The sequence below is a fragment of the Panicum virgatum genome, chromosome 9N (genome assembly GCF_016808335.1).
Source record: "Panicum virgatum strain AP13 chromosome 9N, P.virgatum_v5, whole genome shotgun sequence".
NCBI lineage: Eukaryota > Viridiplantae > Streptophyta > Magnoliopsida > Poales > Poaceae > Panicum > Panicum virgatum.
This window is the reverse complement of record NC_053153.1, coordinates 66,581,527-66,596,555: the sequence shown is the minus strand read 5'-3', so window position 1 is coordinate 66,596,555 and position 15,029 is coordinate 66,581,527. Positions and strand designations below refer to the sequence as shown.

At 44.3% G+C, this 15,029-nt stretch overlaps 1 protein-coding gene across 10 annotated transcripts in view; it reads left to right on the top strand.

Annotated features, from left to right (window-relative positions):
• Window positions 1-14,074, top strand: part of LOC120688622 (protein SUPPRESSOR OF QUENCHING 1, chloroplastic-like) — a 35,434-nt gene extending 21,360 nt beyond the window's left edge. For 3 of the 10 annotated variants that reach the window (XM_039971004.1, XM_039971006.1, XM_039971007.1), the window contains 10 exons: window positions 2,647-2,711; window positions 3,843-4,000; window positions 4,321-4,370; window positions 4,462-4,583; window positions 4,667-4,774; window positions 10,907-10,999; window positions 11,229-11,265; window positions 12,586-12,833; window positions 12,968-13,123; window positions 13,612-14,074. In XM_039971004.1, the coding sequence (XP_039826938.1) occupies window positions 3,903-4,000; window positions 4,321-4,370; window positions 4,462-4,583; window positions 4,667-4,774; window positions 10,907-10,999; window positions 11,229-11,265; window positions 12,586-12,833; window positions 12,968-13,123; window positions 13,612-13,788 (1,089 nt within the window). In that variant the 5' untranslated portion in view covers window positions 2,647-2,711; window positions 3,843-3,902 and the 3' untranslated portion in view covers window positions 13,789-14,074. Of the gene's footprint in view, window positions 1-634; window positions 712-1,988; window positions 2,712-3,842; window positions 4,001-4,320; window positions 4,371-4,461; window positions 4,584-4,666; window positions 4,775-10,906; window positions 11,000-11,228; window positions 11,266-12,585; window positions 12,834-12,967; window positions 13,124-13,611 lie in introns of those variants that run through there. The other 7 variants (XM_039971005.1, XM_039971000.1, XM_039971002.1 and 4 more) reach the window with 5 other exon arrangements.
• Window positions 14,075-15,029: the final 955 nt, after the last annotated feature.

The window sequence follows — 15,029 nt, the reverse complement described above, 5'->3', positions numbered from 1 at the left end:
TTTCAACCTTGCTATTGTCCATGTATATTCATTCCAAAAATTTATGTTGGAGTAGCAACAACTATAGGATGAGCAGGAAGGGAGGTTTGCTTGCTGTTTTGGGACTGCAGGAACTGAGAGGAGAGGCTAGGTTCTTTGAAGCATAAGTTTGCCTCCATTAGCTGCATATAGATACTGTAAGAAAGAGAATAGGAGAGAATAATGGCTTGTATTCCTCCAAACCCTAGAAGGGTGGGATATATAGTTCCTATACATGGGCCTCTAGACGGGCCTCTATACATGGGCTCAATATACACCAACAGATACATATATATAGGAAAGACCCTACACTACTGCTGCTGTCAAAGACAGCTGCTAGACTTGCTGACCAAGGACTTGCTGACCAAGGGAAAAACAGGAAACTGATTTATACTAACTAGACTAAAAAGCTAGTTATGTAAGCTAACACAAGGATTACTTCTAACAGTTTATAGTTAACATCCAGCAAAATCTATTTATTCATGCTCTTTTCAGGATCTTGACGATGTAGTTGGTGCAGCACTTGAATTTTATGAAGACAAGAAATTATTACGGAATGATCCCCTTCCATTGGCATTGGAGAAGGACAAGGATAGTCGTCTACTAACTTCACCTCTAAAATTTCCTGGGAAACTTGCACTTGATGTAGAAAACAATCGATTATTTATATCAGACAGTAATAATAATCGAATTGTGAGTACTTTTGTTCTTTTCTTTCAGGTTTATACCAATACTACATAACATCAGTTAGACCGATTCGCTTAACATAAGTTGATTCATTTTTGTAGCTAATATACCCCCCTCTTCTCTTATGTAATTAAGGTGGTTGTTGGAGTATATTGAGCCCATGTGTATAGAGGCCCATCTAGAGGCCCATGTATTGGATCTATATATATACCCACCCATCTAGGGTTGGAGGAATAGAACAATTATTCCCGTCATTATGGTATCACTAGCCTAGGTTAGGGTTTCATGCCTCCTCTGTTTCCAGCCTCCTCTGTTTCCAGTCGTCGGCTCCCCTGGTGCCCGCCGCCGCCGGCCGGCCGCCGGCGCCGCCGGCCCCCTTCTTTCCCCCTCCTCCTTCCCTCCCCTCCCTCCCTCCCCCTCTGCTCCCACTCGCGCGGATCTGGGCGCCCCGCCCGGTTTTCCTGCAGCCGCCGCCGCCTCTGGCCCGCGTCCTGGGGCTTGGTCCCGATCCGCCGCCGCCCTTCCAGGGCCGGGCGCGGGCGCGGCGGGAACTGCAGGATCCGCCCAGGGTGCGGCCGCCACGGGCTCTGGATGCGCCGCCGTCGCCCCTGCGGTGGTCCTAGCCGCCGATCTCGGGCCAGACGCGGCTGCACCCGCCGCTGCAGGGGCCGGGGACGTCGCCCCCCTTGCTCCAGGCGCGGGCCCTGGCGCGGGTCCTCTGCAGCAGGCCCTGGAGCCGCCTCCCGTGGTGGAGCAGCCCATGGAGGCCGCCATGGCCGCCGCAGGTGCCGATCTGGCCGCCCTGCGGGCCGCAGCACAACTGCTGCAGGCCGCGGGCGCCGATCCGGCGGTCCTGCGGGCCGCAGCCCAGCTACTACACGCCGCGGGGGCTGCTCCTGAGGACGCGGCCGCCGATCCCGCCGTTGCTGCTGCCCACCGCGCCGCCATCGCCGCAGGCAAGCAGCCCGTCGTCGACGCCGCGTCCGACACTGCGTGGACCGGGCTCGGGATGCTGCCCGCGGATGCGCCGCTCCGCCATCGCCATCCGCAGGCAGCCGGCCGACGCCGCACTCGCCAGCATCAGCGGACGAAGCACGTGGAGATTGACCTACACTTCGTGCGCGACAGAGTCGCCATCGGCGATGTTCGGGTACTCCATGTCCCGACGACCTCCCAGTTTGCTGACATCTTCACGAAGGGGCTGCCCTCGTCGACCTTCTCGGAGTTTCGATCCAGGCTCAATGTAGCCGGTGGCTAGTTGTGGCTGCGGGGGGGGGGGGGGGGGGGTGTTGGAGTATATTGAGCCCATATGTATAGAGGCCCATGTATTGGATCTATATATACCCACCCATCTAGGGTTGGAGGAATAGAGCAATTATTCCCGTCATTAGTGGTGACCAATTTGGAAGGGCAGTTCATATGCCAAGTTGGGAGTTCTGAGGAGGGACTGCTTGATGGCCCATTTGATGCTGCCCTATTTAACCGCCCTCAGGTGTGGAAACATAACTATTGTTGCTTGTACAATCAATAAATGTCACTAGGAAGTTAGCCTAGCTCAGTTGATGGCTTGTTGGTGTACACTTCCACGGTCCCACCACCCAGGTTCAGGTTCTTTTCGAATCAAACTTAGGAGCCTAATTCTTCTTAATTAAAAACCCACCTAGCTCCCTCTTGGTCCAGGCTGGTTACAACTTTCCTTTTTTTGGTTCAGAGACAAGATATGAGTGCTCAATTTTGAGATACACTTGGCTTTATTAGATGTATAGACGCTATCCCTCAACGAAGGGCATTGCCACGTCCTGAGCCTGCATGATCCCAATTGATGCACTATTTCTTAAGTCTAAATTATTTGAAATAAAATTTTAGATCTTCCTGATCTGAACTTCTTTTGTGTTATGCATGTTATTTCATACAACTTATATCCCTTGACACCTATTTCAGGGTCTTTCTTACAATTCCAAAAAGAATATCTTATATGTTGCAGACACTGAGAACCATGCACTGCGGTAAGTACCGTGACTGAATTCTGTTAGGTCATTCAGTTTCTGTTTAACTTGCAAAATGACATGGTAATAACCTTCTCAGTCTCAGCAGTTTAATCTTAAGATTGTAGGTATATAGAGAGCTGTATGCCATTGTGCAGTTTGATTTGTTTATCTACTATTGCATAACTTGGTATTTGTATTGAAACTTGTGTACATTGTTCAACTAGTGCCATCCACAGTTTTAGTAGTGTGTCAGAACTAAAATAGGACTAAAAACGCACCCAGGGATCATTGGCATTACACTATTCAGTCTAAGTTAATTCTCATACAACTGAACCAAGAGAGTGAGAACCAAAGATCTGTCCTATCCCACCACAATATTGGTGACCCATATAAAGATATGAAATTTAGCCCTGTGGGATTATAATTAAATTCTGTAATGCTCCAGATTGTTAGTAAAACACTTGCAGATATACTGGTACAACTATTTGGAAATGCCTTAGATGGGCAGATGCATGATTCATCGACCACTTCATTTACAAGATATATAACACTTTTTATCAGTAACCTCAAACGTGAATTGGCTGTGCCTAGGCTGTAGAATTTATTCCATGGCATACTTTTTTTTCTCACTATGTATCTGATCAACTGTATCTAGTGTTTATTTCCAGCCGCTACTCCAGCGCACCCTCACTGCACATTTCGAGGCACATGGCCCATCTTACATACACTAATTAACTAGTGAAAACTTTTTATGGATAGATGCATATCAGAAAAGGTAATCTTCCAAACAGGACCACAGCCTTTATGCCACAATGTGGCTTTAGTTCAGGGGTCAAGTGATTGCCCATATAATTCCATATTGTTTCACCTGTAGAACAAAACAACGAACATTCATCCAAAAACGTACTTTGAAGTTCCAATTTTTTTTTTGAAATTTTGGCAAATCCATAGTTCACCCATGGATGTTCCAAAATTTCTTTTTTTTTCTAAACTTTGAAGTATGCTTTTTGATGAATTTTCACCCTATACAATATTTGTGGCATTTCCACCAGAGTCTCACCTGTCATTTCTGGATTAGTTAAACACTGCCAGTATCATATCATACTTCCTGTTGATAACAAAATAACTTGACTTGAAAGTTTTATGTAGGTCCTAAATTCGCCGTGGGATGTCTGCTATGATCCATCACAGGAGACTGTTTATATTGCAATGGCTGGGCAGCACCAAATCTGGAAGCACAACATACGTGATGGTGTAACCAATGTTCTTAGTGGTGATGGCTACGAGAGAAATTTAAATGGCTCCAGGTAACACATTTTCTGGCATTATCTGTCAGGAAAGATTCAAATCTGCTATGATCAATGGTCATACAATGCATGCTGCCCATGGACAATTGCTTGAGGCATGTTTGTAGACAAGTATCATCAGATTTAAGCCACATTTCATTGTTTATTTTTCATGCTAGTTACTATGAAATTTGAAGTAGAATGACCGTTCTGGATGTTAGTGTACAGGTTTGCTTCTTATATGTTACCAGCCATTTGGCCCCTTCACATCCTTGTGCTTAATTTGGTTGGTACTTCGATGTTCTGGTTGCATTTTCTAAAAATTCAAATTTATGTTGCAGTGCCTCCAGAACATCATTTGCACAGCCTTCTGGGATTTCATTGGCTCCTGGTATTCATTGTCGATTCCTTTTTTCTGTCCTGTCTGTGATCTGACGACATCACAACACTGAGTGTATGACTCACAGGAATCATTCTCACAGAATTGCAGGAGTTATTTGTTGCTGATAGTGAAAGCAGTTCCATTCGGGCTGTTAATCTGAAAACAGGAGGCTCAAGATTGCTAGCTGGGGGAGATCCAGTATTTCCAGAAAATTTGTTTAGGGTATCTGTCTCTTGATACTAAAGATATTTGCCTAGTTACTGCAACACTAAGCAGTCCAAGCATGATTCTTCTGTTCTATTCAGTTTGGAGATTATGATGGGACTGGCTCAGATGTGCTACTCCAACATCCCTTGGGTGTTATTTATGCCCGTGACAATCAAGTATATGTAGCCGATTCGTACAATCACAAGGTAATCACTTGTTCTGACACATAATCATCTATGTCCTATTTAAGTGTAAGATATGTGTGGTGCTAAGTTGGCCTTGTAGCTAATACAGTCTAGGTTTTCCCATGTGCTCTATACCTATATATACGACCTAGACTCCTAGTGGAATAAAGTTTGCAGCCATAGATATTCCCTCTATCGAAATGCAAGGGTTGGTGGATCGGTGATTTCTGATGATACAAGCAAGGACACACCTCTGGCTGTATCTTGTGAGCCAGCCCTTACCGAAGGCATGATGGAGTGAAAGATCGGGACTCTTGGCTATCAAAAGGGAGAGCCAGGGACAATTGATACACGGATTTCCAAATCTATAAAGAAAGACATATATCATATAATGACTCTACTGAAGATATTGAGACACGACCAGGTCCCCTTCGAGTCCAAGTATCAGGTGAGTGCTATCCTATGATACGCGGATACTTCGCAAAACTCACGTACCGGTATCGGATACCGTATCGGATACCCGTACTCCACGGATACTCCCGGATACGTATCCTGTAAGTATCGGACTATTTAGTTATTTTCAAATAATAAAAATAAATCGGATACTCGTGGGATACATGTCCGATACCTTCAAACCCTAACACTACCACTCAATCGCTTCGTATAAAGGTCCTCCGTTCAGCTGTGCCACCCTCTCATCCCCACTCGCGCAGCCGCAGGCCCGCAGCAGCCTCGCACGGCTCCCTTGCTGTCACCGCCGCTCGGCCACCCGCCCACGCCTCCTCCTGCTCCTTCCCCGCTGCTCATCGCTCCCTTGCCGTCACCGCCGCCCGGCCACCCGTCCGTGCCTCCTCCTGCTCCTTCCCCATCGCTCGTCGCTCCCTTGCCGTCACCTCCGCCCGCCCACCCGTCCGTGCCTCCTACTGCTCCAGCGGCTGCGCGGCCTGTCCAGACAGAGGCCCACACATATGTTAAAGCACTATTTAGGGTTGTGCTGCGCTGCTGGAGCTCGCCGCTGGCGGGCCGCCACGGCCGCCAGAGCGCGCCTCTAGACGGCCCGCGCGGCCGCTAGAGAGGGAGAGGATGAGCCGCGGCCTCCGGAGAGGGAGAGGAGCCGCCGCGGCCGCCGGAGTTGGCCGCTACACAGAGAAAGAGAGAGAGAGAGTGCCGGAGGTTGGGGAAGAAGATGATCGACATCCATTCGTGGAACAGACGAACAGGTAAGATAAGGTTGGTTCTTTTTTCCTTTGCCCCTTCCCTTCTCTAATAATTATAGAACATATGAATATATGAGTTTATGACGCATTATAGTCCCTAGAACTTCTATTTTCTCACATTCTAGTTCCTGAAACTTTTATTTATTTTTATTTTTTATATATATTGGCGTATCCCCGTATCCTTGTTTTTGGAAAAATGGCGTATCGGAGTATCCCCGTATCGCGTACCGGTATCCGTATCCACGTATCCGGGCAACATAGGTGCTATCCCCATCCGGCCTTCACCAAATGTCCAGTATTGGCAAATGACAAATGACAAGAGCCTACCGGTACATCCTCCAAGCCAAGATGCGGACTTTAATGATAAATGCCATGGTTATATCAATCATGCAATACCTAATAGTCCAGCTATCAGCCTATCTGCATCTTCTAAGACAATAAAATCCTTCTATTAGAGAATGAGAGCTTCTTCACCCAAGATCTTTAACTTAAGTAAGGACTTGGTTTTCTTACCACTGCTTCCGTGGGCTGATCCGAGGGGCAACACTAGGTTCCTGTCACACCGTATTCCAGTCAGAAAATAAGGACCATATGACTATTTTTTTTCTTTTTTTTTCTTTTTTTTTCGAACACGCAGGAGAGCTGCGTATCTTTGTATTAAGAGAGAAATAGTCCAATTACAAACACATCACCTTACCTTGGACTACAGTAAGGGATGCCAATGTTTTAGAAAAACAAAATAATACAAGCAACAAGAATTTGGGACCTGACCACCTCTAGACCTCCTTTAACTAGATACTGCAACTCCCTCTAGGCTCAGGGTAGTAAGCCCTTTAGCACCAGAGATTTGCCATAAGTGAAATTCATCCTTAAAGGCCTGGAGAGCTCTCTGCAAATTTGGTGCTGCACCATCGAAGATGCAAGCATTCCTGTGCTTCCAGATGATCCAAGCTCCAAGGATTACAAGAGAATTGAATCCCTTCTGTAACTGCTTCTGTAATTTTTTCCAAGATTTCTTCCACCAATCTGCAAGAGAGCTAGATGTGCGACTAGGAACCAAATGAGTTAGGTTCAGTGGCTGGAGAACGCTGAACCAAAATTGCCGTGCAAACACACAAGTAGTGAGTAGATGTTGGATAGTCTCATCTTCTTGGTCACACAGCGGGCAGCAGGCAGGGTGAGGTAGTCCTCTTTTCTGCAGATGATCAGAAGTCCAACATCGGTTACGAATGGCCAACCAAACAAAGGTTTTGCACTTGCTGGGTGCCCAGGATTTCCAGAGCCTCTTCCAAGGTTCAAAGCCAATGGCTCCTTCAAAAAAAGCTCTGTATGCCGATGTAGTAGAGAATTTTCCTGAGGCTTCAAACTTCCAGTGATGAATGTCTTCCGTGTCATTTACAGCAAACTCAGCGAGGGCATCCCAAAGCTCTAAATATTCCGCAAGGCCCTGCCAACTGTGGGCTCCTCTTATGTCTGACACCCAGGAAAGCTCAATCATAGCATCGCTCACAGTTCTAGATTTTCTTAATCTTGGTGGTACAGCCTTGAAAACATTAGGTGCCAGATTCTCAATACTGCAGCCATGTAACCAACGATCAGTCCAAAACAAAGTGTTCCTACCATTGCCCACTGTAGTCACAACTGACACGGCAAACATAGCAGCGGTGTTGGGGTATGTTGGAACTTCCAGACCAGCCCATGGACGGTCCGGTTTAGTCTTCTCAAACCAAAGCCATCGCATTTGCAATGCCCAACCCATAATTTCTAGGTTATGGATTCCTAGCCCCCCAAGATCGAGAGGTCTCATGACCTTTTCCCATGCCACTAAGCAGCTGCCACCATTGATCTCCTTCCTACCCTTCCACAAGAAACTCCTCCTGATTTTGTCTACTGCTCGGATGAACCATTTAGGGACTTTAATAGCGATCAGCAGATATATAGGAATGGCAGTTAGGACAAATCTCACTAATACAGCCCGGCCTGCCAAGCTCATCAGAGAAGCCTTCCAACCAGGAAGTTTGTTGGCAATCTTCTCAATCCAAGTCATCAAGTCACTGCGTCGCAACTTTCTATCCGAGATTGGTAATCCCAAATAAGTGATGGGGAAAATAGTTGTTGTGCACTACAGGGTGTTGTTTACAATCTCCACCATTTCCCCATCACAATGAATTGGAATCACACAACTTTTCTGTAAGTTAGTCTGCAGTCCAGAAGCCTCACCAAATACTTGCAGAAGTTCCTTAGTAATCTGAAGATCCTCTTCCTCTGATCTAATAAAGAGTGCCACATCATCTGTGTATAAGGACATCCGCTGACCAGTAGAGAGGAGGGGTAGGAGCAGGCCTTCCGCTTCAGCTTTCAAAAACAGACTGTTTAGAACATCCATGACCAAAATAAACAGCATGGGGGAGAGGGGATCCCCCTGCCGAAGCCCTCGCCGATGATTAATGAAGCCTCCCGGCTCTCCATTTAGAAGAACTTGAGTTGAGGCTGATTGTAAGAGATTAGAGACTAGATTACGCCATGCAGCTCCAAAGCCCAAATGTTTTAATATCTCTAGTAAGAAAGCCCAATCCACTGAATCGAATGCCTTGGAAATATCGAGTTTCAAAAACAGGCTTGAAATTTTTCGTCGATGTAGGATCTTGATGGTCTGCTGCACCAACATGTAGTTATCATGAATGCACCTGCCTCTTATGAACGCACTTTGATTCGAAGCGACCAAGCTGTCCAGCTGAGGAGCTAGGCGATTTGCCATCATCTTGGTAACCAGCTTTGCGAAGCTGTGCACGAGACTAATTGGACGATAATCCTTGGCTTCAACCGCATCAGCTTACTGTGCGCGCTTTCCTTTCGCCCACATCAAGGCCTCAGTATATAAATAAAGTCTACCGGACAAGATTCATTCAATCAACCATAAAGCAGGGAGGCATATGAGTTAGACGAGGCACGATCGTGAGTTAAAGAAAGAGCATCGACCCTACCTACGTATTTTTTATAAAGTGCAGTATCTCTTCTTAGCCGGATGAGCCTTTTTCTTTTCGAGAACTAGTACCGCCAATTCAAGCTGTCATACTTCTCCTCGTACCTTGCGAAAAAACGGCTTGCTCCTTGGCCTCTAGTTCCTCCAAACTCTTCTCCCCCTCCCCCAGTTCCATCCTATCCTGTTTCCTTCAACTGTTCCTCCAATTGTGTGTCCTGATCAGCTTCTGCAACATCACCTCCAGTTCCGTCTCCTCCAATTAGTCTACTATTTTTTTGCATCTTGTGTTCCACCTGCTGCTCCTGGTACTTTTCCAACTATAATTTTGTCCTAGAGTTCTCCTATTCCTTTTCACATTCGTCCCTTTTCTGTTCCGTCATCAGTATCAATAGCGGAGATCAATCTTGATCTCCCCGGGGCACGCGGGTGCAGCGGAAGCGGCGGCGCGGCTAGGGTTAGGATCTCGTAACCTTGGCGCCTGATACCATGTAGGAAAGGTAGGATGCGTATAATGTGGTCGATGTATTGCATTGAGCCCCTTGGGCAGTATATATAGGAGTACATGGCTTGGAGGGCAAGTAGCCTCTCCTAGAGATAAGGAAGGTTATCCTGGGATTACAATCAATCCTAAACTAACCATATCCAGAGTTGCCTAATATACTCTAACACTCCTTATGGTGTGTTGTAAATAGAAATTGTAGAGACAAAGAGAATAGTGAATTGGCAATTTCTTATTGATCTCAAGGTCCCCTTCCCCTTGTATAGGGAGATTGCAAACCTAGCTAATTCTAGGCATTAGTACATCAGTTTCTCATTCTAATGGCAGCAATAACATTGATTCATAGCCCAGCAATAAAGACAAACAATTCATGCCCTTAGACATGGCTGTTACCATGGCCTTGAAACCATGGCGGCTGCATTGATGAGATCAAATAAAGAGCTTTTGTAACATGATGATCTATCTTATGTTGACAATCAGGTGTGATATTGGTGCGCATAGGGTAGGGTCCAGAATGATGTGATATTCAACACTAACCCTCTCTATATGTAGGCTAAGAGCTCATGGAGTAACTTTGGCAGTTTTCTCCAATTTTTCTGACAGTTCTATCCTGTGCGAGACCAGCTGTTAAAGATAATGCGAATTACAGTCAGATGGTGGTTGGTAGCCCTGTTCATGGTTAACCCAAACCTGTTGAAACCATCAAATTAATCCAGACCAAACCGTGATAGCAGGTTTCAACGGGCTGGTTTGGTTTAGCCAGCAAACAGTCAGACCTGTCATAACCCATAAGTAACAGGATTCAGCCCCATCTAGACAGGAGCGGTAGCGTTATTTCCGAGCGGCAAAGGGTCGGAGATTCCGAGCTACTTCATGAGCCACTGGTAACATACTTGAGCAGTTGAGCTGCTGGTGGTGTCTGCCTGAAGGATCAGAGCCTCTGCTTGAACTGCTGGTGACGCTCGAAGTTGCACGTGTCATTCTCTCTCTCTGATGTGCACCTGCTTGTTCTTGGGGAAAGTGAGGGGAACAGAGATCAGGGAGGATAGAAGAAGGCAGTAGGTTAGATCAAGGTAGGCGTTGTGGGGTTTGACATCGTGATTTGCCGTAATCAAGTCATTGCCAGTATAAACCCACCTAAACCACAGAGACTAAGTGGTGAAACTGGACTCTTCTGGCTTGGATTAGTTTTTGGAACTAAACTGACTAAAACCGTGACTGAACAAAGCTACTGGTAGGGTCAGGAACTATCTTGATCCCCACCCACCCAAAATAAACAAATAAAACTTTTAAATGCCAACATTACTCGTGGTCCATTTTAGTTCAAGTCGTGGATTTCATCACGGAGCCCTGTCTGCAAAAACTGTTGTTATAAATAATAAATTGCATCGTGTGCCCTTTGTTTTGTGCTGAGTCATCCTCATTTTTTTCCTTGTCTTAATCTGAAATGGCAGATAAAAAGGCTAGATCCTGTCACGAGAAAAGTTACGACTGTTGCTGGTACTGGACGCGCAGGATACAAGGGTGGTCCAGGCTTGTCAGCTCAAGTGAGCTTATACTTAAAAGACAAATTTTGTTCTCTCTTACTTTCAGTTGATTTGTATTAGAGCAATCATGCAATTCATTTGAAATTGTGATGCTACATTAGTCAGCTGTACTAGTGCTCTGCTGTAGATTGATAAATGGTGTTGCTTTCTCCGTTCTTTATTATTTCTGATGAACAAATAGTTACTAGGAATTGCTCGATCACAATTGTTTTGAATTTTCTGAATGCAGCTTTCTGAGCCAGCAGGACTTGTTGAAGTTGGAGACGGTAATTTTACTAGAACTGCTATACAAGTGAACCTAATACCATGTATTTATAGCATAATCGTCTCCTACAATTGATTTATTGAATTTGGCAACTCAAGAGCTCATCATTATTTCTTTTAGCTTGTGTAAGGGCGATGGATATTTTGGGGTAACTAGGCCTTATGCTTTGCCAAGAGCTTGAGAGATTGAGGGGGACTAGAATTGTTTCTTCATTGTTCATTGCTTAATTAGATTGATACATCTCCTCTCATTATATAGAGAGGGTTACTTGACCTGTAAGCAAGGCTTACTTAACCCCTAAGTAATATCCTAACCTAATCAATCTATCTTATTCCTTTCCTAACAAACCAAATCCATCTAATCTAATTTGGCGGGTACTGTTCACGCGGTACTGTTACGCGTGGGCCCTTGGGCTGGCTCTGCCTGCCATCTCGGTGGCAGCCTGCTGGCTGCCCATGACAGCTTGTCAGCACCCTGACTGGCCTTTTACTATCAATCGTTTGCATTCCATCTCTATGAACTACCCTAAACAAAGTGCGGTTTGTAAAACAAATAGAAACTTTACTTCATCTCTAAACTACCAAAATACAAGGACTAACAAAAATGAGGCTCACATGACCTGACTACAATACCTGATGTACTTTATGCCTGATATTATGCTTCAGCCAATATTATTCAAGTTTAGATAACTTCCTAGATGAGGATATTTTTTAGGAGTCAGCAGTGACTCCATCAGGACTCATTAATAAGCAAATCCTTTGTGAAGCATTCTCTTCCAACAGTACCTCTTAGAAGGCAGTTCATAAAAAATTAAAAAAAATATTTGGTTCCTCTGCTACTTACAAGCCAATGTATTATATAGAGCCATTTAGGAATATAAAGTGTCTCTAGGAATATAGAGAGACTCATAGGAATATATAGAGTCTTAACAATAAGCTCCTTCAGAATTATATTTCCTGCAAGAATTTGCCCTCGAGCACGAGCCTGCCCTGCCCCAATCCTTTACTACAGATGACACAAATCCCAAGTGATTCCTAGCAAATCCCAACAGCCTTTCCTAGCTTGTAATTTAACAAGCAAAAAGACATAGTCCAGTTCTTCGATACTAAAACTACTGCTTAAATACAGTTCTCCAGATTCTATATTTAAATTTTTCTCCCTCATCACTGTTGAAGTATAAGTGAATTGCCCACCTCTTCCCATCAGCTTAAGCTTTTGGGTTGAATTGGTTGGTACATGCAACTTAATAATCACTACCCTTGTGTTCCATTGTGCTGCAAAATTTATGTAATGCAATGACCACACTGTTGATATGTTACAGGAAGGCTTATTGTAGCAGATACAAATAACAACGCGATCAGATATATAACTCTTAGTGAGAAAGGTGCAGAGGTGAAGACACTAGATTTGATTGGAGTGCAGCCGCCATCACCAAAGCCAAAGACATTGAAACGCCTGAGAAGGCGGGTATCAGTAGACACAGATGTTATTAATGTTGATGGTGGTTCTTCAATGGAAGGATTCTTGTCTCTTGCAATTACAGTACCTGATGGTTACCATTTCTCCAAGGTCACTAATATCCAGAGGACTTAGTTTGCATCATTGATGATAGGCAGAAGTGAATGTGGCACAACATTCAAAGAGTAATATTCTTTCTTTGATTATTTATATTAAGAATAACATTTCTTTTTGCTGAGGTGTAGGAAGCTCGCAGTAAATTTGATGTGGAAACAGAGCCAGCTAATGCAATTGAGATTGAGCCGGCAAATGGTTTTCTAGACTCCGAAGGGCTGGCATCACTGAAGTTCAAAAGGATATCATCATCATCATCATCATCGATGGGAAGGATAAACTGCAAGGTAGCAACATAAAATCAGCACTAAAATTACTTGATTTGTTTGATAATACACACCACTTTAGTCATTCTCTTGGAACATGAATCAAGATGTGACAAATGACCAGGTTAAGCCTATAAAGGTATGGGTTTATCCTAACAAAGCCTTAAGAGATAGAGTATGCTGTAATTAATATGGGGCATTGGATGGAGGCAGCGGTAAAATTGCCTCAAGGTAGCAAGTCTAAACAAAATTGAAATGTTATAATGACCCTTTCAGGAAAATAGTCAAATGCAGATTGTCCTCTTCATATGGTTATTTTGAATTAGTGTGCGTGTGGTATTTAGTTATTATGTAGAGGCTAAATCATGTGCATCGTTAGTATCCCCAGGCTTAGAGGGGCTCTTTGGCATATCATGAAATCCATTTTGTTTCTTTATTAATTAACAATGGCATTGTGGTTTTGACATTTAACAATTGTGTTTCTGATTATGTTCTGTTATGTCTTGTAGGTCTACTACTGTAAAGAAGATGAAGTTTGTCTATATCAATCTGTTGCTTTTGATGTCAAATTCCATGAAGGGACAGAGGCCAGTCCTGAGCAAATTACTTTATCCTATTCTGTGACTCCAAGAGATAATTCAGGTGGTGTGCAATTAATAGCAGGTAGAAAGAATGCGAAGGTATAGTCAGATTCGCATTGATAAGTTTACTTGTGTCATTGTATTGATTGTCAATTCCTTGAAGAAAATGTATATATAATCAATTTAGCTCCAGGCCCGCTATGCTAAGTGGGGGGTTGCCTTTTTTTGGGCCAAAGTTCCAGCTAACTTCCCTTGTATGTTGCATAGCTGACATGCTTCTTGTAACCCAGCTGCATTGATTTTGCAAGTCTTATGTCTCCCTTTGCTGGACAACAAAATTAATAGATTTGTATGTTGTACTACTAGTTCATTGATTGCTTGGAACACCGTATGAAGCCCATTTGTTGGAATCCTGTTAAGTCTAATCGTTGATGAACGCTTGGTTGCATTGAACAATTTGATTCCAAGCAAAGGTGGTAGTGCCCTGCATGTGACCCAAAATACTGCCTGCGTGCCTGCACTTCTGTAGGCAAAATCACTGGCACATTGCAATTTTGCAAATCATCTGCTGATTTGTTGCACATGAGGCTTAACCAAATAACAAAAAATAATAGGGGTGCCAATTGGTAACCATTAGGTGCCCCTCCAACCCTCTCTAGTTCAAAATTTTGTATTAATTCTCCAAAATCATATCTCAATTTGGAAAACTAGTACAAAATTTTGAACTAAAGAGGGTTGGAGGTGCACCTAAGGGTCACCCATTTGCACCCCTAAAAAAATAACCCCTAGGAAATCATTGGATCAGTTCCAAATGATGAGAGCCAGACATGTGTCATAAGAACTCAGTTTTCATCATGCTAGCCTGCATTATGGAGTTCTAGCGTTTCTGAAGCTGTTGATCTCAATAAAATGGTAATGTGACTCATAAGCTTATGGTCATCCTATCAGTTTTGTTTGTTAGGAGACACAAGAACAAGATTAGCTGTCAGTGCTTATCCTTCTACAACCAACGCCTAGAGTACTAGCTCCCTGAAGTTGGGATGGTTTCTGTTGCTGATTCGTGATTGATTGTGTACCGTTTCGTCGTGGTCCATGGCCACAACATCGCTCAGCGCATGTGGGACAGTTGGAAAGCATGGGATCCCATGAATTTTCTCAGCTGTGCTGGGGAAAAGCTATCCCCAGTTCTTTTGCAATTCTCAACTCAAGAGTTTCAGAAGGCAGCTGCCACGTTTTGTTGACCTCTAATATCATACTCTACCATTGACACCTGTTTTATCCCCATACCCTCCAATCATCTTCCAAATGATTATGGTAACAGGTTCAGGCCGGATTGGAATCTTGTG